This window comes from Mustelus asterias, chromosome 15 (genome assembly GCF_964213995.1).
Source record: "Mustelus asterias chromosome 15, sMusAst1.hap1.1, whole genome shotgun sequence".
Classification (NCBI taxonomy): Eukaryota; Metazoa; Chordata; class Chondrichthyes; order Carcharhiniformes; family Triakidae; genus Mustelus; species Mustelus asterias.
The window spans coordinates 11,419,607-11,445,515 of record NC_135815.1 but is presented as its reverse complement, the minus strand read 5'-3'; the positions used below and the strand labels follow the sequence as shown (position 1 = coordinate 11,445,515).

Genomic DNA, 25,909 nt, shown 5'->3' with positions numbered 1-25,909 from the left:
CTTCATGAGTCCTTATCTTGCATATTAACCATCGTGTGGCACCTTATTGAATGCCACTTACAAGGGACAAATTACGAGTGATTAAATACTTTCCGCAGACCTGCATGAGTCCAACAGCATAAGAAGTTCAACACTATACAGCAAAAAGCAGCATGCTTGATCAGTACCCACTGCACCATCTTAAATATCCACTCCCTCCAACACCAGTGCACTGTGGCTTCTTAGATAGCACCTTCCAAACCCACAAATGCCATCACCTGAAACAAGGATAGCAGGCACATGGGAACACTGGCACTTACAAGTTGCCTTCCAAATCACACACCATCCCAACTTGGAAATACATCGTTGTTCCTTCATCATTGCTGGGTCAAAATCATGGAACTTGCTCCTTACATCACAAGGATTTGCAGCGGTTCAAGCAGGTGCTTACCACCACCACCTCAAGGATAATTAAGGACTGTCAATAAACGCAGGCCTTGCCAGTGATGCCCAATTTTAAAATTATTATTTAAGAGATGTGATATAATATCACACTTATTTCAATTATTGTTAACCAAGATAAACATATAAGAAAACAATAAAAGTTCAATAGCAGTAATGGTCAATGTTATTTCAGTGGCATGGCAGAATAAACTTCTTTATTGGAATAATTCAGAAGTCAGCCAGTTGAGCTTACAACAAACTAATGGATTGCACTGCAGATCTTACATGAAGCTGATCTTTTTACAGTTTTCCTTTCTGGTAAATACAACTGGCAAAGTAGTAACATGTTTTTTTAGGATGAGTTTGAATAATTATTGTATAGCCATATAATAATTTAAGTACAAAAACTACAACAGAATATTTAAGATTCATAATCTTGTTAGAAATAAACAATAGATAGCTAAAGTTGTCACTGCAGCTGTCGATGAGTGGGGAAAAACCTGCTTGTTATTTTGTACAAAAAGCCATACAATTCTTCAGAATCTGAATTTTATCTTCATACAATGTCTGCCTGTTCTGTCCATGATATGCATGAAGTCACTGAATATGATTTTGACCATAAGTAGGACACATGTGATTGTTACATACAGATTTTGAAGTTTAATGTTTGATTGCCTTTATGATAAGAAAGGCATCTTACAATCTTGCCTATTTACCTGTGGCTGTTAAAATCTCTCAGGAGCTTATTGTGGAAAGTGTGCAAACCATAAAAGTTTTTCAGATAGAACAATGTCAGATGGTTCAAGAGCCTGTATGTGTGCTCTTAGGTATTTGTAACATATGCTGATGTACTCAATTTGAGCTGTTGAAAGATGCAGGCTGTAAACTGCTCCACTATCCATCCAACGAAAATGACAGACAATGCAAACCTCCTGCTGCTATTCAGCACCACTGTAAGAGAAAACAAACCATTAGAGTACATTAAAATAAACACAGAACAGGAATATAACTATGTAAAAAATGGAATGTATATTTTTACATTGGTCCTTGAACTGAAAAAACAGGATTTTGAATTATTTGTGAAGGTCCCATGAAATTTCTAATTGGCAGTGTGTGTCTAGAGATTGGAGGCTCAACACAGTAACAGTGCAGAAAGGAAAATAAAATTAAAAGGTGGTGCACTGTCATTGTGGGAAGGGGATGAAGATAAAAATTAGCTATTCACAAGAGAAACATAGAACTTGGCATATATATCGCACTTTTACAGCCTAATATTGCACCTTTCACAACCTAACGTCCCAAAGTCAGCAGGTATCACTGAGCCAAGGCTGACATACAGGAAAAAAATGAAGTAACTACACAAAATTCAGCTTAATAGACAGAAATAAACTAAATTGGGAAAAAAAAGTGTTGAGTTTCACAGAGATAAACCAGAAAAGAATTTCTAACAGAGCAGCAATTGTGCTATTTAAACATTAACACAACGTAGTCAGAATAACAGATCAGAGTTCAGCCACATTTAATATCCTAAGAATGTCTGCATAGTATATGTTTTTTGAGGAGAAGGGCTGTGGAGGTTGCAGTTGTGCCACTTTGTGACCAATAAGGAGTTAAGGCTCCTTGATGCCATATTTGGTCAAATGCTGCCTTAATGTTGAGGACAGTCATTTGCACCTCACGTCTGGCATTCAGCTCTTTTGAATGACCCTGGCGGAACCCAAACTGAGCGTGCGTGAGCAAATGCTGCTTGATAGTGCTGTTGATGACCCCCTTTCACCACTTTCCTGATGGTCGAGAGTAGACTGATGAGGCAGTAATTGGTCAGGTTGGATTTGTCCTGTTTCTTGTGCACAGGACATACCTGGGCAATTTTCCACAATGTTGGGTAGATGCCAATGTTGTAGCTGTTGTAATTAATACTTGAAGACAATAAGTACAAAATATTTTAAAGAAAAACTCAACCAAGTTCTTTGTCCTTTGAGGGCAGACAGGGGCAGAATACATTTTCTAACCATGAAAACTGAAACTCAGAAAAGGGTACCACAATCTAACCTGACCTAGACAGAATGACTGATAAAAATCTGATTTTTGCACAAAAGGATTGACTTCTAGGGCATTTTCACAATAACTTCATTGCAGTGTGAATGCAAGTCTACTTGTGATACTAATAAATAAACTTTTCAATCATGAATATTCATAATTTAAAAAAAAATAAACCTGCAGCATTTCCACTTAGCTTTTAATGATGGAAGCTATCAGATAGCTGTTCCTGAAAACCACTTAAATACAAACTACTTGTCACAATTTTGAATTAACAGTAAACATGACTTTTGTACATAAATTAAATTTACCACATTCAGAATCTTTCTAAAAAGTTGATCAGAGAGGTGGATAAGTCATATGGATCTTATTACACACAAACCAATAGTGCTTTCATATCAATTGCCTCCTTTCATTGCAAATGTAAAATAAAAATGTCTGTAGATAGATTTATCACCAATTTAAGCTAGTTATGGAAACTTACTTTTACATTGCAAGCTCACAGAATGAAACACAGTTAACAAAGAAGATTACAACTTTAACATTTCTTCAAAATGTTAATTAGTTAATCTGATATAATGAGCAGGTTACCTCTGACGGCTTGTGCATTTGATGCAAGAACAAAGAATTTGATGAGATTAATGTATAATGGTGAGTAGTCATGTTCCCAGATCACAGCTGGAATGACAAGGAGCTTCCCGTAACCAGACAATAATAAAGCTATTAGCAAGGTGTTGCGATTTGATTTTTTCTGGATGAAATCATCTTTTGTTAACCACAAGAAAAAAAACGCCCCACTCAGGAATCCTGCCAGCTCTAGAAATAAAAAAAAATAGCATATTTGCCTTTTTTTGCAGGATTGTTGCAAGTTGTACTCTATTTTTAAAAAACTTTAATTTATATACTGCTTTTAACATCAAACATACCAGACTGCTTCACAGGTGCATTAGCAAATTAAAGTTCAACACAGAGCCACATAAGGAGGTGTTAGGTCAGGGGACCAAACGTTTGGTTGAAGAGGTAATTTTTCAGGAGTGTCTTAAAGGAGAGAGAGGTAGAGAGGCTGAGAGGTTAAGGGAGGGAATTCCAGAGCTGAGGGCCAACGCGGCTGAAGGCACAGCTGGCAATGTTGGAGTGATTAAAATTTGAGGTGTACAAGTGGCCAGAATCAGAGTTAAGCAGGGATCTCTGAAGGTTGTGGGATTGGTGGAGATTACAGAAATAAGGAGGGACACTGATGAAAGGATTTGAAAACAGAGAAGAGAATTTGAAAATCAATTTGGACTGGGACCAATATAGGCCAGTGAGCACAGGGGTAATGGGTGAAAGCAACTTGGTGCATTAAGATACAGGAAGTTTTTTTTTAGATGATTTCAGGTTTATGGAGAACGGAAGGTAAGATGCTGACCATGAGAGCATTGGAATTTAAGTCTAGAGGCAACCAAGACATGGATGAAGCTTTCAATTGATGAGCTGAAGCAGGGGCAGAGATAGCCAACATTATGGAAGTAGACGTAGGTAGCGCTAATTATGGACTGGATTTGTGGTTGGAAGCTTGGCATCAAATAAAATACCGAGATTTCGAATGGTCTGGATGAGGGATAAAATCAGTGACTAAGGAATGAAGTTTGTGGCAGTGACTGAAGACAATGAGTGAAATCTTCCCAATTTGGGCGGCACGGTAGCACAGTGGTTAGCACTGCTGCTTCACAGCTCCAGGGTCCCGGGTTCGATTCCCGGCTCGGGTCACTGTCTGTGTGGAGTTTGCACATTCTCCTCGTGTCTGCGTGGGTTTCCTCCGGGTGCTCCGGTTTCCTCCCACAGTCCAAAGATGTGCGGGTTAGGTTGATTGGCCAGGTTAAAAATTGTCCCTGAGATGTGTAGTTAGAGGGATTAGCGGGTAAATATGTGGGGGTAGGGCCTGGGTGGGATTGTGGTCGGTGCAGACTCGATGGGCCGAATGGCCTCCTTCTGCACTGTAGGGTTTCTATGATTCTAATATTTTGTGGGAAGAAACTTATACTCATCTGGTATTGGATGTCAGAAAAACTGAGAGATAAATCAGATGGTGGAGGAGTCAAGCGATGTGGTGGTGAGGTAGAGCTGAAGGTCATCAATGTATGATGTTTTTGGATGTCAGCAAGGGACAGCGTGTAAATTAGAGCTTGGGTAGGGCTCCAGAGGTAACAGTGAGGGAAAGGAGCAGGAAGAGAGGCCAACGCAGATGATTATCTGGTATGGTTAGATAATAATTGAACAGTTGAGTCATAACTCATACAAGGCATAACTGATGACTCGATTAAGTTTTTGAAAGTTGTCTAATCCTCATTCTAATTATCTGGTAATCTGAATTTTTGAGAACATTTCTGTTTTAAATTATTTACATAGCTTGATTTACATAGCCTAATCGCTTAGGTGGCACAGTGGTTAGCTCTGCTGCCTCATAGTGCCAGGGACCCGAGTTCAATTCCAGCCTTGGATGACTGTCTGTGTGGAGTGTGCATGTTCTCAATGTGTCTGTGTGGGTTTCCTCCGGGTGCTCTGGTTTCCTCCCACAATCCGAAGATATGCAGATTAGGTGATCAGTCATAGTAAATGTATGGCATTACGGGGATAGCCACAGTAAGAGTTCTAACAACACCAGGTTAAAGTCCAACAGGTTTATTTGGTAGCAAATATTTGCTACCAAATAAACCTGTTGGACTTTATCCTGGTGTTGTTCAAACTCTAACTGTGTTTACCCCAGTCCAATACCGGCATCTCCACATCATGGTTACGGGGATAGGACAGGGGTTGGGCATGGGCAAGTTGCTTTCAGAGAGTCAGCGTGGACTTGATGGGCCAAAAGCACTGCACTGTAAGGAATCTATGGAATTCAAGTTGGTGGATAATTGTATTTGTTGTTTTTCCTTTCTAGTCCACTTGCTTTCCCCCAGGTCACATTAACTACGGTGATCTGCATTTCATGTTTGTAACAATGTTGCTTAAAGTCCATTGCAAGGAGGGCAATTGTGCTCTTCTTTGACTTTCTGTCACCAATTGAAGCAGAAACGTTCTTGTAGCATCCTGGGAAAGCCTTTGTAGAATTCAAAAGCATGCAGGATCAAATGTAAATCATCTACTGGGGGTGGGTGGGAGAACGTAAATGATGAAATGGGATCAAAGAGAAAGAGAGTTGAAGATATCACAATCTGTTTCAATCAAAGTAGACTTTATTTTATTAAACACGAACAAAGTTCACATATATATCTCCTCAACAGGGCTACGAGACAAACAGGTTCCTTCCAGTTCAAATGACATTCTTTCACTCGAGAAGGATAAGCATTTAAGTTGATTTTCTTATGAGGTAAAACAATGTGATCTTACCCAAACTAGCTAATCCAAACATTTGGTAGAAGTCCCACTCTTTGGCATAACGAATTATATCTGTAGGATCAACAGTTTGTTGTGAATCCTGCAGCTGTGACCACCTAAGATACGCTTCACACAACAAGCAGAATATGCACAGCTTCCAATGAATCTGAAGGAAAAGGTTATTAAAAAACACTGAATTAACCATGCTGACATTTTAAAAGGCTAAAATAAAATAATTATGCATGACTAATTGAAATCCAAGAAGGATGCTGGAGGGCTCTTGATGCCTTTTCACCATTGAAGTGGGGAAAAATATACAGATGAGTACACTTTAAAAAATGACTGCCTGGCACATAAACAGTCACCTGGGAAGGAGACATAAAACAGGCACTGACTTTTAGTACAGACAACACCTGAGATTAAAACAAAGGACAGACAGCTATTTAAAGTTAAACATGCAGGAATCAGATCCTGCAGGAAGCCAGTCAGGGCTTGAGGCACTCTTTAGGATAAGGACAATAGGGTTGGGTAAAGAGATTAGCTACAGGTGGGATCGGGAATACATAACTGCAGGAAAACCAATTACTGTAGATTACTGTCTGAATAGACTGAAACTAAAATCATTGATAGCCACTGATGTAGGAAATGTATCCATTCATCGAACAATGCGATGTTAACATGCTTATGTCTATATCTGTCTGTATTTGTCTATAACGATCGATCACCTACTTGATTACAACGATGTGATAATGGCTAAATGTCCGGTCCATCTATTGTGTAAAGGATATAAAGATGGACCGCTCCTATTATCTCATTGAGAAGGTTTGCTACTTGTTAGTGCCTTGTCTCCACGAAGCTTCGTTAAAATAAAATTGTATTCTTGAAACCTTCAAGCCTGACTCAGTGGTACATTTCCCACAACAACCATACACTCAAGAGTCAATGCCTTAGAGAGGAAAAGATAGAAAATTGAGAGGGGAAATAAAGCAGCAATTGATTAGTGTGACCAGAAAGGTGTCATCATGCTAGGGGATTATCACAGTAACTTCATTGCAATGTTAATGTAAGCCTACTTGTGACTAATAACTAAACTTTATCAATTTTACTGGTAAGTATCAGTCACATGAGGCACAAAGAGGATATTTGTATTGTATTTTAAGGTAATTACCAAGGAATTCATTATGAAATAATCTACAATTTAGACATACTTACATTAATCTTGGTGTTGAGGATTATATGCCTATAAGCTTGAACTTTACATAAGATTGCATCAATGAGAATTATCACTGGATCATATTCAATATACTTGTCAACCGGTTTCTGGCATGATTTCTGGAAGTAAAAGTTAAAATTATTTTTCAGTGCCACTGATAATTAATTGTTATACTATTAGGTTAACATTTACGTATTTATAAGCCTTAGCACCACTGTGACCCTAGAGCTATAATGTCACTGTACAATCATGAAAAAAAAGTTGAAGAAATGTTTTGCAAACATAAGGATGTAAGAAATAGGTGGAGATCATTACTGAAGTTAAAAATGTAACATTGTGTGAAATGCCAGCAAGGGACATTAAACAACTTATTACATAAAAAAGAAAATGGATGTGGGCTTTTATGTAACACAGACTAAAGTGTAAATTAAGTGCCACTCTTCCCACCTGAGGGCTAGGAATGTCTTTTTTCAACACTATATTCTGCTCCCTCTCCTGGGTACTCTATGAAGGGTATGTTTTTATCTGTATAGTGTGCAAGAAACAATACTTTTCACTGTATCCCAACACATGACAATAATTTTTTTAAAACTGGCATAAAAGAATGCCGCATTATCAGAGATGCTGATTTTTGGACACAGAAAATTGCCATGCAGTTACAATCAATCAGGAAGACAAATGGCATGCTGACCTTTACTACAAAGAAATGGAGTACAGGAATAAAATGGTTTTGCTACAATCGTACAGGATTTTGATGAGACTACATCTGGAGTAGTGTGTGCAGATTTTGTCTCCATGTTCAAGGAAAGATATTGGAAGCATTGTAAGTGGGTACAGCAAATGTGCTTTAGAATGGTGCCTGCAATGAATGGATGGAGATGTGTTTAGAGGCTGAGTAAATTGAGCTTAAATTCTCTGGAGCTAAGAATGAGAGGCGATCACACTGAAAAATACAAGATTCTGAAGGAGCTCAATAAAGTAGACACTGAAAAATTATTTGCCCTGGCCAGGAATCTAAAAAAGGGACACAGTCTCAGGATAAGGAGGAACAATTGGATATATTGGAAAGGTTGGGACTGTTTTCCTTGAAGTGAAGGTTGAGAGATTTGATAAAAGTATTCAATATCATGAAGAGTCTGGACAAGATAGCAAGAAATTGTTTCCATGATGTAAGGACTGAGAGCCTGAGGGCACAGGTTTAACATTAATTGGTGAAAGAAGCAATGGAGACATGAGGAAAAGCTTTTTCATTCTATCAGTGGTTAGGATTTGGAATGGACCACCTAATAAGTGTGGTGGAGGCAGATCCATTGACGGCGGCTACACTTCCTGCTGTCTTGGAAAAGCAGTCAGCAGAATCCAGGACCCCACACATCCCCTCTTCCACCTTCTTCTGTCAGGAAAAAGATACAGAAATCTGAAAACAAGCACCAACCATCTCAAGAACAGCTTCTTCCCTGCTGCCATCAGACTTTTGAATGGACCTATTATATATTAATTTGATCTTTCTCTGCACCTTAGCTATGAGTGTGACACCATGTTCTGCACTCACTCCTTTCCTTCTCCCCAAAGTACTCTATGAACGGTATGCTTTGTCCGCATAGCGCGCAAGAAACAATACTTCTCACTGTATCCCAATACATGTGACAATAATAAATCAAATCAAGTTCAAAGGAGGTGTACAAAAGAGAATTGGAGTATTATCTGAAAAGGAAGAATGCGGAGGGCTACATGGAGAAGGCCGGGGGAATAGCATGAGATGAACTGTTCTTTCAATGGGCCAGCACGGCGACGACAGGTCGAACCGCCTCTTTCTGCGCTATAACCATGGTGTGCGATTGTAGAGATAGAACATAGAACATAGAACATTACAGCGCAGAACAGGCCCTTCGGCCCACGATGTTGCACCGACCAGTTAAAAAAAAAACTGTGACCCTCCAACCTAAACCAATTTCTTTTCGTCCATGAACCTATCTACGGATCTCTTAAACGCCCCCAAACTAGGCGCATTTACTACTGATGCTGGCAGGGCATTCCAATCCCTCACCACCCTCTGGGTAAAGAACCTACCCCTGACATCGGTTCTATAACTACCCCCCCTCAATTTAAAGCCATGCCCCCTCGTGCTGGATTTCTCCATCAGAGGAAAAAGGCTATCACTATCCACCCTATCTAAACCTCTAATCATCTTATATGTTTCAATAAGGTCCCCTCTTAGCCGCCGCCTTTCCAGCGAAAACAATCCCAAATCCCTCAGCCTCTCCTCATAGGATCTCCCCTCCATACCAGGCAACATCCTGGTAAACCTCCTCTGCACCCTCTCCAAAGCCTCCACATCCTTCCTGTAATGTGGGGACCAGAACTGCACACAGTACTCCAAGTGCGGCCGCACCAGAGTTGTGTACAGTTGCAACATAACGCTACGACTCCTAAATTCAATCCCCCTACCAATAAACGCCAAGACACCATATGCCTTCTTAACAACCTTATCTACTTGATTCCCAACTTTCAGGGATCTATGCACACATACACCTAGATCCCTCTGCTCCTCCACACTATTCAAAGTCCTCCCGTTAGCCCTATACTCAACACATCTGTTATTCCTACCAAAGTGAATTACCTCACACTTCTCCGCATTAAACTCCATCCGCCACCTCTCGGCCCAACTTTGCAACCTGTCTAAGTCTTCCTGCAAACTACGACACCCTTCCTCACTGTCTACCACACCACCGACTTTGGTGTCATCAGCAAATTTGCTAATCCACCCAACTATACCCTCATCCAGATCATTAATAAATATTACAAACAGCAGTGGCCCCAAAACAGATCCCTGAGGTACACCACTTGTAACCGCACTCCATGATGAATATTTACTATCAACCACCACCCTCTGTTTCCTATCCGCTAGCCAATTCCTGATCCAATTTCCTAGATCACCCCCAATCCCATACATCTGCATTTTCTGCAGAAGCCTACCATGGTGAACCTTATCAAACGCCTTACTAAAATCCATATATACCACGTCCACTGCCTTGCCCCCATCCACCTCCTTGGTCACTTTCTCAAAAAACTCAATAAGGTTAGTAAGGCACGACCTACCTGCCACAAAACCATGCTGACTATCACCTATCAATTCATTACTCTCCAAATAACTATAAATCCTATCCCTTATAATTTTTTCCAACATCTTGCCGACAACAGAAGTGAGACTCACCGGTCTATAATTCCCGGGGAAGTCTCTGTTCCCCTTCTTAAACAATGGGACAACATTCGCTAACCTCCAATCTTCTGGTACTATACCAGAGGCCAACGACGACCTGAAGATCAGAGCCAGAGGCTCTGCAATCACTTCTCTTGCCTCCCAGAGAATCCTTGGATAAATCCCATCCGGACCAGGGGATTTATCTATTTTCAGACCCTCCAGAATATCCTGCACATCCTCCTTATCAACTGTAATACTGTCTATTCTACTCCCTTGCAACCCAGTGTCCTCCTCAGCTATATTCATGTCCCCTTGTGTGAACACCGAAGAGAAATATTGGTTCAATGCTTCACCAATCTCCTCCGGTTCCACACATAACTTCCCTCTGCCATCTATAACTGGCCCTAAACTTGCCCTAACCAACCTTCTGTTCTTGACATACCTATAGAACGCCTTAGGATTCTCTTTAACCCTATCCGCCAAAGTCTTCTCATGTCCCCTTTTAGCCCTTCTAAGCTCGCTCTTCAACTCCATTCTGAACTTACACAAATGGTTATCTTGATAATACCATGACTGTAATCCCTGTGCAGCTCGGACGCCTCCTCATTACATTCGACGCAGCGATAGACCAGCGCCGCCATTACCGGCAAACGGCGGTTTATTTTCAAAACGGCAAGCGCGAGGCCCAGACCAACCGTCCCGCCCCTTCCCCCACCTCCCTCCAGACCAGCTGGTCGCCGTTGCCCCAGTTACCAGCTCGCGGCGCTGGGGACTGTTGTGGTGGTCGCTGGAGGGAGAGAGAGCGTCGCGCACGGCCTGACGGGAGATGTAGTCCTTCCCTCTGATGACGCAAACTGGCGCCCGTGCCAGGGGAACTGCATCTCCCAGAGGGCACAGCGGCCGCTTTCCCTCTCCCCCCGAACAAGCCGCAGCGCAAAAAAAATGGCAGCTGCCAGTCAGCGAGTGGCGGTGGCGGCGGTTGTCGCTCAACTTTTATTGTTTTCGTTGTGCCGATCGGCCTGGGCCGAGTACTTTTCTTCCCTCTTGTCCTTTAGCAATAATAACCAGGTACAGAAGCAAGGCTGCGTCACTCAGTCTGAATTTGGGAACTCGGAAGACTTTGTGGAGTGCGGTGAGAGCCTGGACTTTTATTTTTTTTTGCCACGTCCTTTTTTTTGCCCATTGCGAATTGTTTCTGATTTCCGCATCCGCGGTCAGGACAGGTAGCTGCTAAGTCACTGTGGAGATTGGGTCCAAGGCAGGGTTGGGTTGTATTGATAGATTTCCTTAAATATGTATTCTGAATGCCCTGAAGTTTTTTTTAAATGCATGGTGACATTGATATAAACGGTTTGCAATGTTTTTGTGCACAATGGCCAACAGTCTTGACATCTGACTGTTCAAAAAACATCTGAATTTAGTGCATGCTTTATTCCCTCATTCCTTGCAAGAGCAACAACAGATTTAGCCCTCAATGCAGTGAACATGTCAAGGTCTTTCAGGAGACTCTCAATTATAGGAAAAATACGGGAGGTAATCAAAAGTTGAGACATGTAGGCTTTATGCAGGCAACGAGAGAAATTGGAAGCTACAGGGATTGGCGGAGGGAGTTATAGTGAGTTCAGATTTTTATGAAAAGGTAAGAAAAGTCAATTATGGCTTCACGGTTCAATTGGAATTCTCTCTTTTTTTGGCAAGGCAATCTTTTAGTTATTCGTCTGTCAATCCCTTGCTTCCACTCCGGGGAGGTGGGTTTGGTGGTGGCTAAATAGTCCAATCCTGGCTCCGCAGACTATGGTATAGGTTTGGCAGGTTTTTGATGTGGGGTGGGGGTGCTCTGGATTCTACGTTTTCTTTCCACTGTTTACGCTTGGCCTCCACGTAATCCACCCAGTGACGCTGGAGGTGATTAGCACCTTCTCGGATGCTTCTTCTCCAGTTTGTGCATTCCCAGGCAGGATATTGTCACATGTTGATGAGGGTTTTGCATTTATTTGGAGAGGCTTTCAGAGTGTCCTTGTAGCATTTCTTCTGTCCTAGTGATCGTTTGCCATTGTGGAGCTCGGATTAGAGCGCTTGTTTTGGGAGTCTTGTGTTGGACATGCAGACAATGTGGCCTATCCATGCAGCTCGTTGAGCATGACCAGTACCTCGATACTGGGGGTGTTGGCCTGGGAGAGGACACTCATGTTGGTACGCCTAACCTGCCAGTGGATTTGTAGAATTTTGCAGAGGCACCATTGGTGATATCTCTCCAAGGATTTGAAGTGTCTGCTGTACATTGTCCATTTTTCTGATGCGATGCATACAGGGGGGCAGGAACCACGGCTGCTCTGTAGACCATGCGTTTGTGCTGGATTTGAGGTCTCTGTCTTCAAACGCACTTCCTCAGGCATCTGAAGCCTGCACTGGGGCATTGAAGTCGATGATGAGACGGAGTACTGAAAGAAATAGAGAATCTGATGAACTGGTGCAAAGGCAGTAATCTCTCCCTCAATGTCAGCAAAACAAAGGAGACAGCCATTGACTTTAGGAAGCATAGAGGAGAACATGCCCAGCCTACATCAACAGGGATGAAGTGTAAATGGTCGAGAGTGTTCTAGGTGTCCAGATCACCAATGTCCTGTCCTGGTCCCTCCACGCTGATGTTATAGTTAAGAAAGCCCACCAATACCTCTACTTTCTCAGGAGGCTAAGGAAATTTGGCGTGGCCACTATGACTCTCACCAACTTCTACAGATGCCCCATTAGAAAGCATTCTTTCTGGTTGTATCACAGCTTGGTATGGCTCCTGCTCTGTTCAAGACCACAATAAACTACAAAGGGTCATGAACGAAGCCCAGTTCATCACGCAAACCAGCTTCCCATCCATTGATTCTGTCTACACTTCTCACTGCCTCGGAAAAGCAGCCAGCATAATCAAGGGCCCCACGCACCCCGGACACACACTCTTCTACCTTCTTCCGTCAGGAAAAAGATACAAAAGTCTGAGGTCACGTACCATCCGACTCAAGAACAGCTTCTTCCCTGCTGCCATCAGACTTTTGAATGGACCTACCTCGTATTAAGTTGATCATTCTCTGCACCCTAGCTATGACTATAACCCTACATTATGCACCATCTCCTTTCCTACTCTATGTATGGTATGATTTGTCTGCATAGTGCAGGAAACAATACTTTTCACTGTTTACTAATACAAGTGACAAATCAAATTGATGATGGATTTCATTGTTGATGTCTTCCCGCGCCAAGAGGAGGTTCCTTAGGTATGGGAAATGATCCACACTATCTGGGGACTCACCATGGATCTTGATGGTCGAGGGGCAGTTTTGTGTGGCAGGAGCGGGCTGGTAGAGAACTTTTGTTTTCTGGATGTTTAGTTGGAGATCCATTCTCTCATATGCCGCGATGAATGTGTGATGTTGGTTTGTAGCTCAGCCTCAGAGTGTGCACACAAAAAGAGAGCGGGCTATTTTAGATTTGCTTGTGTATAATGAAGAAGGACTGATAAGGGATCGTGTAGTTAAGGATCCCCTAGGGGGTACTGACCACAATATGATAGAATTCCAGGTACAGTTTGAGGGTGAACACCATAGGTCCATAACCAGTGTCTTCAACTTAAATAAGGGCAATTATGATGATATGAGGGAGGCATTGTCTAAGATGAAATGGATAAACAAGCTAAGCTACAGGTCAGGAGATGAGCACTGGCAGATATTCAAACAGCTGGTCCAAAATGCTCAGCAGGAGTTTATTCCAATCAAAAAGAGGGATTCCATGGGAAAGAGGCAAGCTCTATGGTTAACAAAGGAGCTCAAGGATAATGTTAAATTAGAAAGTAGGATATGCAAAGTGGCAAGGGATAGTGGTGGGCCAGAGGACTGGGAAGCTTTTAGGATCCAGCAGCAAAAGACTAAAAGGCTCATAAGAAGGGAGAAAATGAATTTTGAGAGAAAACTTGCAGGCAGCATAAAAACAAGCAGTAAGAGTTTCTATGGAAATATAAATAGGAAGCAGGCAGCTAAGGTAAATGTGGGACCTCGACTGAATGAGGCTGGTGAATTGATAACGGCAAACAAAGAAATGGAGCATATGCTAAATAAATATTTTGCATCAGTCTTCATCATGGAAGACATTGCAAGTATCCCTAAGATATCAGATGGGCTGATTTCAAATAACCTGCTAGAACTTATAAAAATCCCAATTACAAGAGATAATTAGAGAATCTCAAAGGGCTAAAGGCAGATGAGTTGCCAGGACCTGATGAACTGCATGCTAGGATTTTAACGGAAGTAGCTTCAGAGATAGTGGATCCATTGGTTGAAAATTTTCATAACTCGCTAAATTCGGGAAGGTACCCAAAAGATTGGAAAACAGATTGGACTCCCTTGTTCAAAAAGGGAGAAAGACAGAAGGTAGGAAAGTGTAGGTCAGTTAGTTTAGTATCTATTATTGGCAAGATGCTGGAGTCACTATTCAAGGAGGAAATAGCTCATCATTTAGGAAAGCAGAATATAATCAAGCCTTGTCAACATGGTTTTATGAAAGTTAAATCATGTTTGACAAATTTGCTTCAATTCTTTGAGGATGTAACAGGGAGAGTAGATAGAGGAGAACCTGTAGATGTAGTGTATTTAGATTTCCAAAAGGCATTTGACAAGGTGCCGCGTAAGAGGCTGATGCATAAAGTAAAAGTCCATGGAATTGGAGGAAGCATGGATTGAAAACTAGCTGTCACATAGAAAGCAGAGAGTTGGAATAAATGGGTCCTTTTCAGAATGGAAAGATGAAACTCGTGGAGTACCGCAGGGGTTAGTTCTTGGCCCACAATTATTTACATTAATGACCTGGAAGAAGCAACAGAGTATAAGGTTTCCAAATTTGCCATTGATACGAAGATGGGTGGAAGGGCATGCTGTAATGAGGATGTTATGACTCTGCATGGGATATAGATAGATTGGGTGACTGGGTGAAAACCTGACAAATGGAGTTTAATGTGGGGAAGTGTGAGGTCATGCACTTCGGCAGGAGAAATCAAAAGGCAGAGTATTATCTAAATGGAGAGAGACTGCAGGTGAATGAAGTACAGAGGGATCTAGGTGGTCTATTGCATGAATCGAGTGCATGCACTAAAAGCTACCAGGCAGTCTAACAAGTCGTTCAGGCAAACGGCTTTATTGCAAAGAGGTTGGAATTTAAAAATACATTTGTTGCAATTCTGTAGGGTGTTGGTGAGGCTTCAGCTGGAATACTGCATATAGTTTTGGTCCCCTTACCTAAAAAAGGATATTGTGACAGTTGAGGCAGTCCAAAGGAGATTCACCAGGCTAATTCCTGGGATGAAAGGATTGCCCATCAAAAGAGACAAAGTAATCTGGGTCTGTATTCCTTAGCATTTAGAAGAGTGAGGGGTGACCTTATTCAAATGTATAAGATCCTGAGGGGGCTTAACAGGGTAAAGGTGAGATGTTTTCACTAGCGAGTCTCGAAAAAGGGGATACAGCTACACGATAAAGGACGGGTCATTTAAAACTGAGGTGCGTAGAAATTTTTTCTCGCAGAGGGTGGTGAATCTCTGGATTCTCTGCCCCAAAGGATGGTGGAGGCTGGGTCATAAGAAGTATTCAAATTAGAGAAGGATATATATTTAGATTGAGGAATAGAAGGCCATGGGGAAATGGCCCAGAAAAGGAATTGAGGCCGGCATAGATCAGCCATGATTGTATTGAATGGCAGGGAAGTCCTGAGGGGCCTGGTGGCCTACTCCTGCTTAGAATCATAGAAACCCTACAGTACAGAAAGAGGCCATTCAGCCCATCGAGTCTGCACCGACCACAATCCCACCCAGGCCCTACCCCCATATCCCTACAGATTTACCCACTAATCCCTCTAACCTACGCATCTCAGGACACTAAGGGCAATTTTTTTTAGCATGGCCACTCAACCTAACCCGCACATCTTTGGACTGTGGGAGGAAACCGGAGCACCCGGAGGAAACCCACGCAGACACGAGGAGAATGTGCAAACTCCACACAGACAGTGACCCAAGCCGGGAATCGAACCCAGGTCCCTGGTTCTTGTGTTCTTGTGTCTGCGTACTATAGCTTGATGACAGAAGTTGGGGTGGTCTTGGTTCTGGTCTGGAGGCATTGGAGGTTAAACAGTTTCCCGCTTGTCCAGTAGATTAGCTCCACTCCAGTGGGGAGCTTCAAGGTTATAGGGTGGAGTGTTGCAGCGAGAAAGATGAAGAAGAGCATTGGTGCGATGACACAGCCCTGTTTGACTCCAGTTTGCACTCGTATTGGATCTGTGGTGATTCTGTTGGTGGAGATCACAGCTTGTGTGTCATCATGGAGCAGGCAGAGAATGGGGATGAATTTCTGCGGGCAGCCAAATTTGAGGAAGATGTTTCACAATCCCTCACTGTTGACGGAGTCAAAGGCCTTTATGAGATTGAAGAAGGCTATGTGCTCCCTGCACCTTTCCTGGATTTGTTGTGCGCTGAAGATCATGTCCATTGTGCCTCTTGATGGGTGGAACCTACACTGAGCCTCAGGGAAGAGCTCTTCAGCCACTGGGAGTAGGCGGTTGAGGAGGATTCTCACATTGGCCTTTTCCGTGGCAGAGAGTAGGGAAATCCCTTTGTCATTTCTGCAGTCAGCCCTGTCCCCTTTCTTGAAGATGGTCACAATTAAGGTATATCTGAAATCTCCTGGCATGCTCTCTTCCTTCCAGACAAGGGTGATATGGTTGTGGATTTGCTCCGCCGCATTTTAATACCTCAATGGGGATTCCATCTGCCCGAGGCCTTGTTGTTTCTCACCTGTGGGATGGCTTTTTCGACCTCACGGCAGACTGGCGGGTAGTGTGTTGCGGGATGGTGTCGAGGGCATTTGCATCGTAGGCTGTGTCTTGGTTGAGGAGGTCCTCGAAGTGCTGTCTCCAGCAGACGTTGACTGCCTCTCCGTCTTTGAGCGCCTGTCCAATTATGGCTCTGTGGGGTGGGTTCCTGGATACTTGGACCATAGATCATTTAATTGTGTTGAAGAAGCTATGCACGTTGTTGTTGTTGGCGAGTTGCTGTGTCTCTTGCACTCTTTCCACTCACCAATTGCTTTTGAGGTCGCGGGTTCTTTGCTGCACCTTGGCCTTCAGTTGCCTGTAGGCTAGCTTTAGGCTTGTATTAGAGTTTGGAGGGTTGTATTTTGTCCCAAATGGTAAATTAGTCTCCAGTGTCTTATTAGAAGACAAGTGACTGTTATTAGTATACTGAAAACGTAACTGTTTGTAAATATTGTCTGTCATGTGGAAAGGATAGCAGCTGTTTGCCAATTTTATTTATTTCCTGCATCGTGAAGGATTATTATTGACTGATACCACCTGTTTGGTGGCATCTATTTTAAAGAGGCACCAGATTTATGGAAAATTGTTTGCAAACTATTTATCATTTGTACAATGATGATTAATGTTGGAACACATCAAATTCAATTGATTATATTGTTTTGAAAGTGATGCAGCTCCTTTATGCAAATTCACAGTTGCCAAAGAAAAGGAACTGCTGGCTCTAGCTTACTGCCATGGAATGTTATTTTCTTAGCCATTTTCTCAGGAGTGCAGTTTCATTCTGCTGTTTCTCTATTTCTGTGTGTGATGTGTCTGCCAGGTGTTGATAGGTCAGTTGTGCAAGTTCACCGGAAAACCAAGAGGGGTGGGAATTCAGACCATTTTCCCTTCTCTAATCTGAAAAGCTGAGGGAAAACCGAAAGATGTGCCGGTTAGTGCATTGGTCATGCTAAATTCTCCCTCAGTGTACCCGAACAGGCACCGGAGTGTGGCAACTAGGGGATTTTCACAGTAACTTAATTACAGTGTAAGCCTACTTGTGACACAAATAAATAAACATAAAATTAGGAGTTGCCCTCTGCTACTGGAGAAAGACATGGGAAGCTTTTGAAAGGTTTATTTCCTCCTTGCTACACTTTTGATTTTACTTCCTACGTCTAACTGAAAGGAGATGTGCAAGAGTAACAAGGAGTAACAAAGAGCGCTCTTTTGTCTGCACTCCCATGGCACCTCAAATTTATACCATAATGATTTTGAATGTAGCACTGTTAGCATTTGTAGCCCAATCCTAATTGCCTGGGTGTAGTAATTCTTGGAAAGGTTTCATCTCAATGTTGTGAGATGAATCTGTGGCAAAAAGGCAGGGGTGAAGGTTCAATCAGAAGCCACCTTGACACTGGGCCCCTAGAGAACATGTCAAACTGCACTTGTCGTAGCCTAATTATTAGCTTAATTGGAGGGTGGGGAACTAGATAAATGGTCTGTCTGGAGTTGATATGGTTCTTATCTGACTTGTCCACTGATGGGAGAGTGTAACAAACCTAATCATCTGTTGTAGCTTCAGTTGAGTATGAGCTGAGTTGGGCATAGGTGGTATTTATTTGACCAGTCATTATTGGCACATCAGTGGAACCTGGAAGAGTCGAATAGTCACTGAATTCTTCTTGCTGAGGTTCTTGCCTGTCAGAAGAACCAGAGACAGGAGTAGGCCATCTGGCCCCTCAAGCCTGCTCTGCCGTTCAATAAGATCATGGCTGATCTTTTCGTGGACTCAGCTCCACTTACCCGCCCGCTCACCATAACCCTTAATTCCTTTGCTGTTCAAAAATGTATCTATCCTTGCCCTAAAATCATTCAATGAGGTAGCCTCAACTGCTTCACTGGGCAGGGAATTCCACAGATTCACAACCTTTTGTGTGAAGAAGTTCCTCCTCAACTCAATCCTGAATCTGCTCCCCCTTATTTTGAGGCCATGCCCCCTAGTTCTAGTTTCCACTGGAAACAACTTCCCTGCTTCTATATTATCTATTCCCTTCATAATTTGAAATGTTTCTACAAGATCTCCTGTCATTCTTCCGAATTCCAATGAGTATAACCCCAGTCTACTCAGTCTCTCTTAATAAGCCAACCCTCTCAACTCTGGAATCAACTGAGTGAATCTCCTCTGCACCCCCTCCAGTGCCAGTATATCCTTTCTCAGGTAAGGAGACCAAAACTGTACACAGTATTCCGGGTGTGGCCTCACCAGCACCTTATACAGCTGCATTAAATACGATCTTAGATAACCATCTACACTCTAACATATGTTGATGCTACACATTTCGATGCTTGGTTTTAGACATGAGTTCATGGGAAATTGTTGTCGCTTACAAACTATAAATTACACATTAAATTGCAGATACACTTTATGCAGATCTTACAAATTGGCTGTGCATATATATATATCTCAATCTCAGTCATAAAAGTCCTCTTGAAGAATTTCAATTCTTCATCTTGTTGGATTTAGCCTGATTCCCAACAGCAGTAGCACAATCAATCTGAGTTCCATGGGCACCATCTTCACCAAAAATGGTATGCATCTGCAGAACCTCAGTCTGATGGCATAGATCCACTAATGTTATGTCAGAGTAACTGAGACAGCTCTAGCCATTATGTATTTACTTATTCTCAGCTTCTGGGTATAGCCTCTTCAGCTTGCCTGTACTGCACTTATGGACTCATCAGTATTTACTGAGCTTGGATTGATCTGTGTCCTTTTATATGATATCCTGTCTGGTTCAATCTCCCTGGAAGTTTTTGGTTTTCAACCAATGTTTCAATTTTTGTTTTCTGAAAGGGCCAGTTTTCTTTCTCTGTTTCCCTTTTCAGTTGGGGTCTGTCTGAAAATATCTACAACTTTAAAACCACAGATTCTATCCAAATGTAATATTTCCAAGTTTGCAGATAACACAGAGCAAGGTGGGAATGGGTGTTGAAGTTTGAAGTTTATTTATTATTGTCACAAGTAGGCTTATATTAACACTGCAATGAAGTTACTGTGAAAATCCCCTAGTCGCCACATTCCAGTGCCTGTTCGGGCGCACTGTGGGAGAATTTAACATGGCCAAACCACCTAACCAGCACACCTTGTGGACTGTGGGAGGAAACCAGAGCATCCAGAGGAAACCCACGCAGACACGGGGAGAACATGCAGACTCCACACAGACAGTGACCCAAGCTGGGGATCGAACCCAGGTTTCTGGTGCTGTGAGGCAGCAGTGCTAACCACTGTGCTACTGTGCCGCCATGTTACGACAAAGATACAAAGTTGCATCAAGAGAATTTGGACAGATTTAGTGGGCAGGATTTGGGCGAGACTGGAAATTCCCGCCTGAGGTCAAAGGAGATTTCCGTTGTCGGACCCCCGCCCGCACCGATTCCCTGGCGGACGAGGTGGTAGATTTCCAGCCAGTGAGTCTGAGCAAGAACATGGAAGATGGAATATGATAAGTTCAAGTTTATTTATTAGTGTCACAAGTAGGCTTACATTAACACTGCAATGAAGTTACTGTGAAAATCTCCTAGTCGCCTGTTCTCTGGCGCCTGTTCAGGTACACTCAGTGAGAATTTAACATGGCCAATGCACTTAACCAGCACATCTTTAAGACTGTGGGAGGAAACCGGAGTACCCGGAGGAAATCCATGCAGACATGGGGAGAACATGCAGACTCCGCACAGACAGTGACCGAAGCCAGGAATCTAACCTGGGGCCCTGGCGCTGTGAGGCAACAGTGCTAACCGCAGCAGAAAACTGAAAGGTTATCCACTTTGGAAGGAGGAACAGATGTGCAGAGTATTTCTTAAATGGTAAGAGAATTGGAAGCGTAGATATGCAAAGGGACCTTTGTGCCCTTGTCAATAAGTTACTGAAGGCCAACATGCTGCTGTATCAAGCAATTGGGAAGATTAATGGCATGTTAGTATTTATCACGAGAGGATTGAATACCTGAGTGGTGAAGTTTTGCTTCAATTGTATTCAAATGTTTCACTCAGATGGTTGTGAATATTTGGAATTCTCTATCTCGGGGGGCTGTGGAAGCTCAATCATTGAATATGTTTAAACTAAATATTGATGTTTCGGCAACTGTCAATGACGTTAAAGGATAAGAGGATAGTTTGAAAAAAGGCATTGAAATGGATGATAGGCCATGAAAGTATTGAATGGCAGGGCAGGCTTGTTCTTTTTCGTCACAAGTAGGCTTACATTCACACTGCAATGAAGTTACTGTGAAATTCCCCTGGTTGCCACCCTCCGGCACCTGTTCGGGTACACTGAGGGAGAATTTATTATGGGCATTCCACCTAACCTGCACATCTTTGGACTGTAGGAGGAAACCGGAGCACCCGGAGGAAACCCACGCAGACATGGGGAGAATGTGCAAACTCCACACAGACAGTGACCCGAGCCAGGAATCAAATCCGGGTCCCTGGTGCTGGTGAGGCAGCAGTGCTAATCACTGTGCCACCGTGCCGCCCCTTGATGGGCTGAACGGCCTACTCCTATATTCCTATCGCAGTATTGACAATGAAAAGGCGGACATACTCCAGATGCCTGCAAGGATTTCTCAATAGTTTGGAAATTTTTCAGTTATGATAATGTCTGTGTTTCATCAAACTTTTGGCAGTCCAGAAACAAACTGTATATCAATCTATCTTCAAACCTGTAGTTCTGCATTCTTCAAGTCTCACCCTGGGACAAGAGCATAAAATCTAAGAAGACACTCCCAGTGGATTTACTGCACTTTCAGCGGAGACATTAACTCTGCCCTGTCACTTGAACGTAGATATCCACAGGAGTTCTCCTTGGTGGTCTGACCAATATTTATTCCTCAGCCAGCAAATTATCCAGCTGTTTGTTGCAGCTGCTGTGTGTAAATTGGCTGCCACACTTCTTTCATTCCAACAAGGATCACACTTGGAGTTGATGAGGCTATTAAGTGTCCTGTTATAATTTTCAACCTTAGATCAATATCAAGTACGTCTTTTAAGGGGCGTCTTGACAAATACATGAGTGGGATGGGGATGGAGGGATATGGTCCCCGGAAGGGTAGGGGGTTTTAGTTCAGTTGAACTGCATGGTCGGTGGAGGCTTGGAGGGCCGAAGGGCCTGTTCCTGTGCTGTAATTTTCTTTGTTCTTTAGTGAAAGTTTCTATGACACTGGTTCAGCCTCAAATGATATATTGTGTCCAATTCTGGGCACTACAGTATAGGATGAATGTGAAGGCACTTATGAGAATGCAATGGAAAAAATATGAAAATCATTCCAGGGATGAGAGACCTCAAGTTACATGGATAGATTGGAAAAGCTAGGCTGTTCTGCGAGGAGATCAGAAGCATTGTGAACCAAAGGCTACAGATTTAAGGTGATTGGCAAAAGCACCAGAGGTGACTTTTTTACACAGCATGTGGTTAGGATTGAGAATACATTGCCTGAAAATGTGATGAAGGCATATTTAATCATGGCTTTCAAAGGGAATTAGTTAAATATCTTAAGAGAAAATATGCAAGGATACAGTAAACAGGCAGAATATGGGACGAGCTGGATAGCTCATAAAGAGAGATGGCATGGATGTGTTCGGCCAAATGGCCACTATCTGTGCTGTTACCATTCTATCATTACATGTTACTGATTACACTTTGTTAGTTCATTTGCTACAATGTCTTTTCACATATGAGGCGACAATAAAGTTTTTTCACTTATGTGATGTGGCAATGTATCAATGCAAAATCTTCAGATATAAACAAATATATTTAAATGTTAATGCCTATCCTTTGGAAATGTTGTTTAGTGTATGTTCGTTGCTTTGACTATTCAAAATAATATTACTGTGTGCACTTAGCTCATTGCTATACTTCAGAAAAATATCTTTGCATCACTATCATCTTAAGAAAAGATGAAAAAATAGAACAGCTTGAATTGTGCCACACAATTAATTGTTTTGCAGTGACATTTTATGCAGAACAACATGACATCCATTATGTAACAACAGTGTCCCATCGGAGGCAATGCAATATTGGTCGAAGAGGGAAACTAGATCTCTCCAGTCTTCAGTTAGTATCATAAGATCTTTAATGTCCACATGAACAATCAGGGGCAAAAAGGTATTTGCCTAAAGTCTGACAATGAAGCTAGCTGCTAGTACAGCTATGGGCCTGATTCATGAGCTCTGGTTTCCTTAATCAAATTAGATGTAAATTACCCTCTGTTATACCTCTGTAATGACTTTATCTAACAAGTTTTTCCATATTTACATAGCCACAATTCTATTTTATCATCCCAGTGGTCCTGTGAAACTTCATTCATCTAAGTAACCCATGGAACAAATATTTAAAATATAGTGGGATTTAAAAAAAAACAAAGTTCAAAATGAAAACCGAGAATGTTGGAATTGTGCGGCAAATCAGCCAGCACTCAAAATTAAGACAGATTATGATGTTTCAGTTATGTACCCATCACCGGACTGAAGGCTGAGGTTAAGATTGCAAAAATAAAGAGGAAAAGGGTTAATGTTTTGTGACCCCATGAAAGATTTGTTTTGCTTAATGTTTTAGAGTCTTCATTTCTGAATCCTGAAGACACTGACTGTGTGCCCAGTGGAGCTCCACCATGTGAACCAGTACTGTCCCTTGATACAGAAAAAATCCTGGTATGTTGTTCTGTTTATTTTTAAAAAAATACTTGGCTAGCGCAAATCCATTCATGATTCTGAATCTACTTGTTGTTTTGAAATAAATGATTAATTCAGTCTTGGCTTAAATGCTGGTCAAATTTGTACCTGTGGTTTACAACTGCAGTTTAATGAGTCATAGAAGTACCAAATGAAAAGGATTAAGTCAACTGGAGCAACTCCAGTCATAAAATCTGTTAATTTTGTAACTAACCCTGTATTCAACTATAGGTTTCAAAAAGATATGTGTAGCATTGGGTACAGTGAGTTAGTAACTAACCCTGTATTCATTATTCAGACATTTCATAAGATTTATTTTGCCTTTGCTCCAAGAAATTAGAGTTTTCAGGTGTCTCGCATAATTAATTTGGCCCAAATTATAAATGCTTTCTGGGGTATAATATAAAAATGTAGTACGCTATTGTTCATAATAAATATAGTTGAATCACAGAATGGTTACGATACAGAAGGAGACCATTCAGCATGTCATGTAGAGAGCCAGCACATACAAGAGCAATTCACCTGTGTCACTCCCTGCCTTTTCCCTACAGCCCTGCAAATTCTTCCTCTTCAGATAAGGACTCAGTTCTCTCTTTAAAAGCGGTGACTGAATCTGCCTCCACCACATTTTCAGGCAATGCATACAAGATCCTAATCACCGGCTGTGTAAAATACAAAAATAGGACTTTCACCATGAGGCATTGATTCTTTTGCCAATCAGCTTAAATCGATGTCCTCTTGTCCATGATCCTTCTACCAATGCACAAATGAGAAAAGTTTCTTCCCATCTACCTGCCTAGGCTCTTCATGATATTGAACACCTCTATCAAATCTTCTCTCAAATCTTCTGTTCTCAGCCCTAGCTTTTGCAATTTACTCACATAAATGAAGTTTCTTATCCCTGGAATAATTCTCATGAATCTTTTCTGCATCTTCTGTTTACATGAATAATCTTCAATTTACATGAATAATGGTTGGAATAATCTTCAATTTACATGAATAATGGTTGGAATGCGAATACTTACAACTAATCCAGTCTTTAAGAAACAAAACAATGGGAGTGGAGAGAGGCATGGTACATTGGGGAAACTATGCAGACGCTGCGACAACGGATGAATGAACACCGCTCGACAATCACCAGGCAAGACTGTTCTCTTCCTGTTGGGGAGCACTTCAGCGGTCACGGGCATTCGGCCTCTGATATTCGGGTAAGCGTTCTCCAAGGCGGCCTTCGCGACACACGACAGCGCAGAGTCGCGGAGCAGAAACTGATAGCCAGGTTCCGCACACACAAGGACGGCCTCAACCGGGATATTGGGTTTATGTCACACTATTTCACATAAATATTTCTGCTTTTTTCCTCCTGAGTCTTTATCATGCGATCCTAGAATCAGAATTTATGTCACACTATTTGTAACTCCCACAGTTGCGTGGACCTGCAGAGTTTCACTGGCTGTCTTGTCTGGAGACAATACACATCTTTTTAGCCTGTCTTGATGCTCTCTCCACTCCCATTGTTTTGTTTCTTAAAGACTGGATTAGTTGTAAGTATTCGCATTCCAACCATTATTCATGTAAATTGAGTCTGTGTCTTATAAGTTCTGTTTGTGAACAGAATTCCCACTCACCTGAAGAAGGGGCTCAGAGCCTCGAAAGCTTGTGTGGCTTTTGCTACCAAATAAACCTGTTGGACTTTAACCTGGTGTTGTTAAACTTCTTACTGTGCTTTTCTAACCTGTGCTCTCAACTTACCCTTCCGCCTTCAATGATTAGGCGCATAAATCCCTCTGCTCCTGCATCCCTTTTAGATTTGTACCCTTTAATTTATATTGCCTTTCCCCATTCTTCTTACCAAAATTAATCCTTTCACACTTCTCTGGATCAAATTTCATCTGTCACTTGTCTGCGCATTCCACCAGCTTGTCTATGGCCTTTTGAAGCTCTACACTATCATTCTTCATTTGCAATGCTTTCTTGTCACCCGCAAATTTTGAATTGTGCCTTGTGTGCCAAGTCTAGGTCATGAATGCATATCAAAAAGAGCAGAGGTCCTATTGCAAACTCTGGGGAATTCCATTATAAACTTTCGTCCAGTCGAAAAATGACCATTCATCACTACTGTTCCT

At 42.1% G+C, this 25,909-nt stretch overlaps 2 protein-coding genes across 5 annotated transcripts in view; one reads left to right on the top strand and one right to left on the bottom strand.

The window, feature by feature from the left end:
* Positions 1–603: 603 nt before the first annotated feature.
* arv1 (ARV1 fatty acid homeostasis modulator) lies at positions 604–11,156 on the bottom strand. Its single transcript, XM_078229492.1, has 5 exons — positions 10,778–11,156; positions 7,030–7,149; positions 5,830–5,983; positions 3,055–3,279; positions 604–1,374 (listed from the first exon to the last, which is right to left on the bottom strand). The coding sequence occupies exons 1-5, from the start codon at positions 10,871–10,873 to the stop codon at positions 1,247–1,249; spliced, it is 723 nt and encodes a 240-aa protein (XP_078085618.1). The 5' UTR covers positions 10,874–11,156; the 3' UTR covers positions 604–1,246.
* ttc13 (tetratricopeptide repeat domain 13) overlaps positions 11,156–25,909 on the top strand; it is a 59,311-nt gene continuing 44,557 nt past the window's right edge. For all 4 annotated transcript variants that reach the window (XM_078229491.1, XM_078229490.1, XM_078229489.1 and 1 more), the window contains exons 1-2: positions 11,156–11,364; positions 23,668–23,762. In XM_078229491.1, the coding sequence (XP_078085617.1) occupies positions 11,175–11,364; positions 23,668–23,762 (285 nt within the window). In that variant the 5' untranslated portion in view covers positions 11,156–11,174. The remainder of the gene's footprint in view (positions 11,365–23,667; positions 23,763–25,909) is intronic.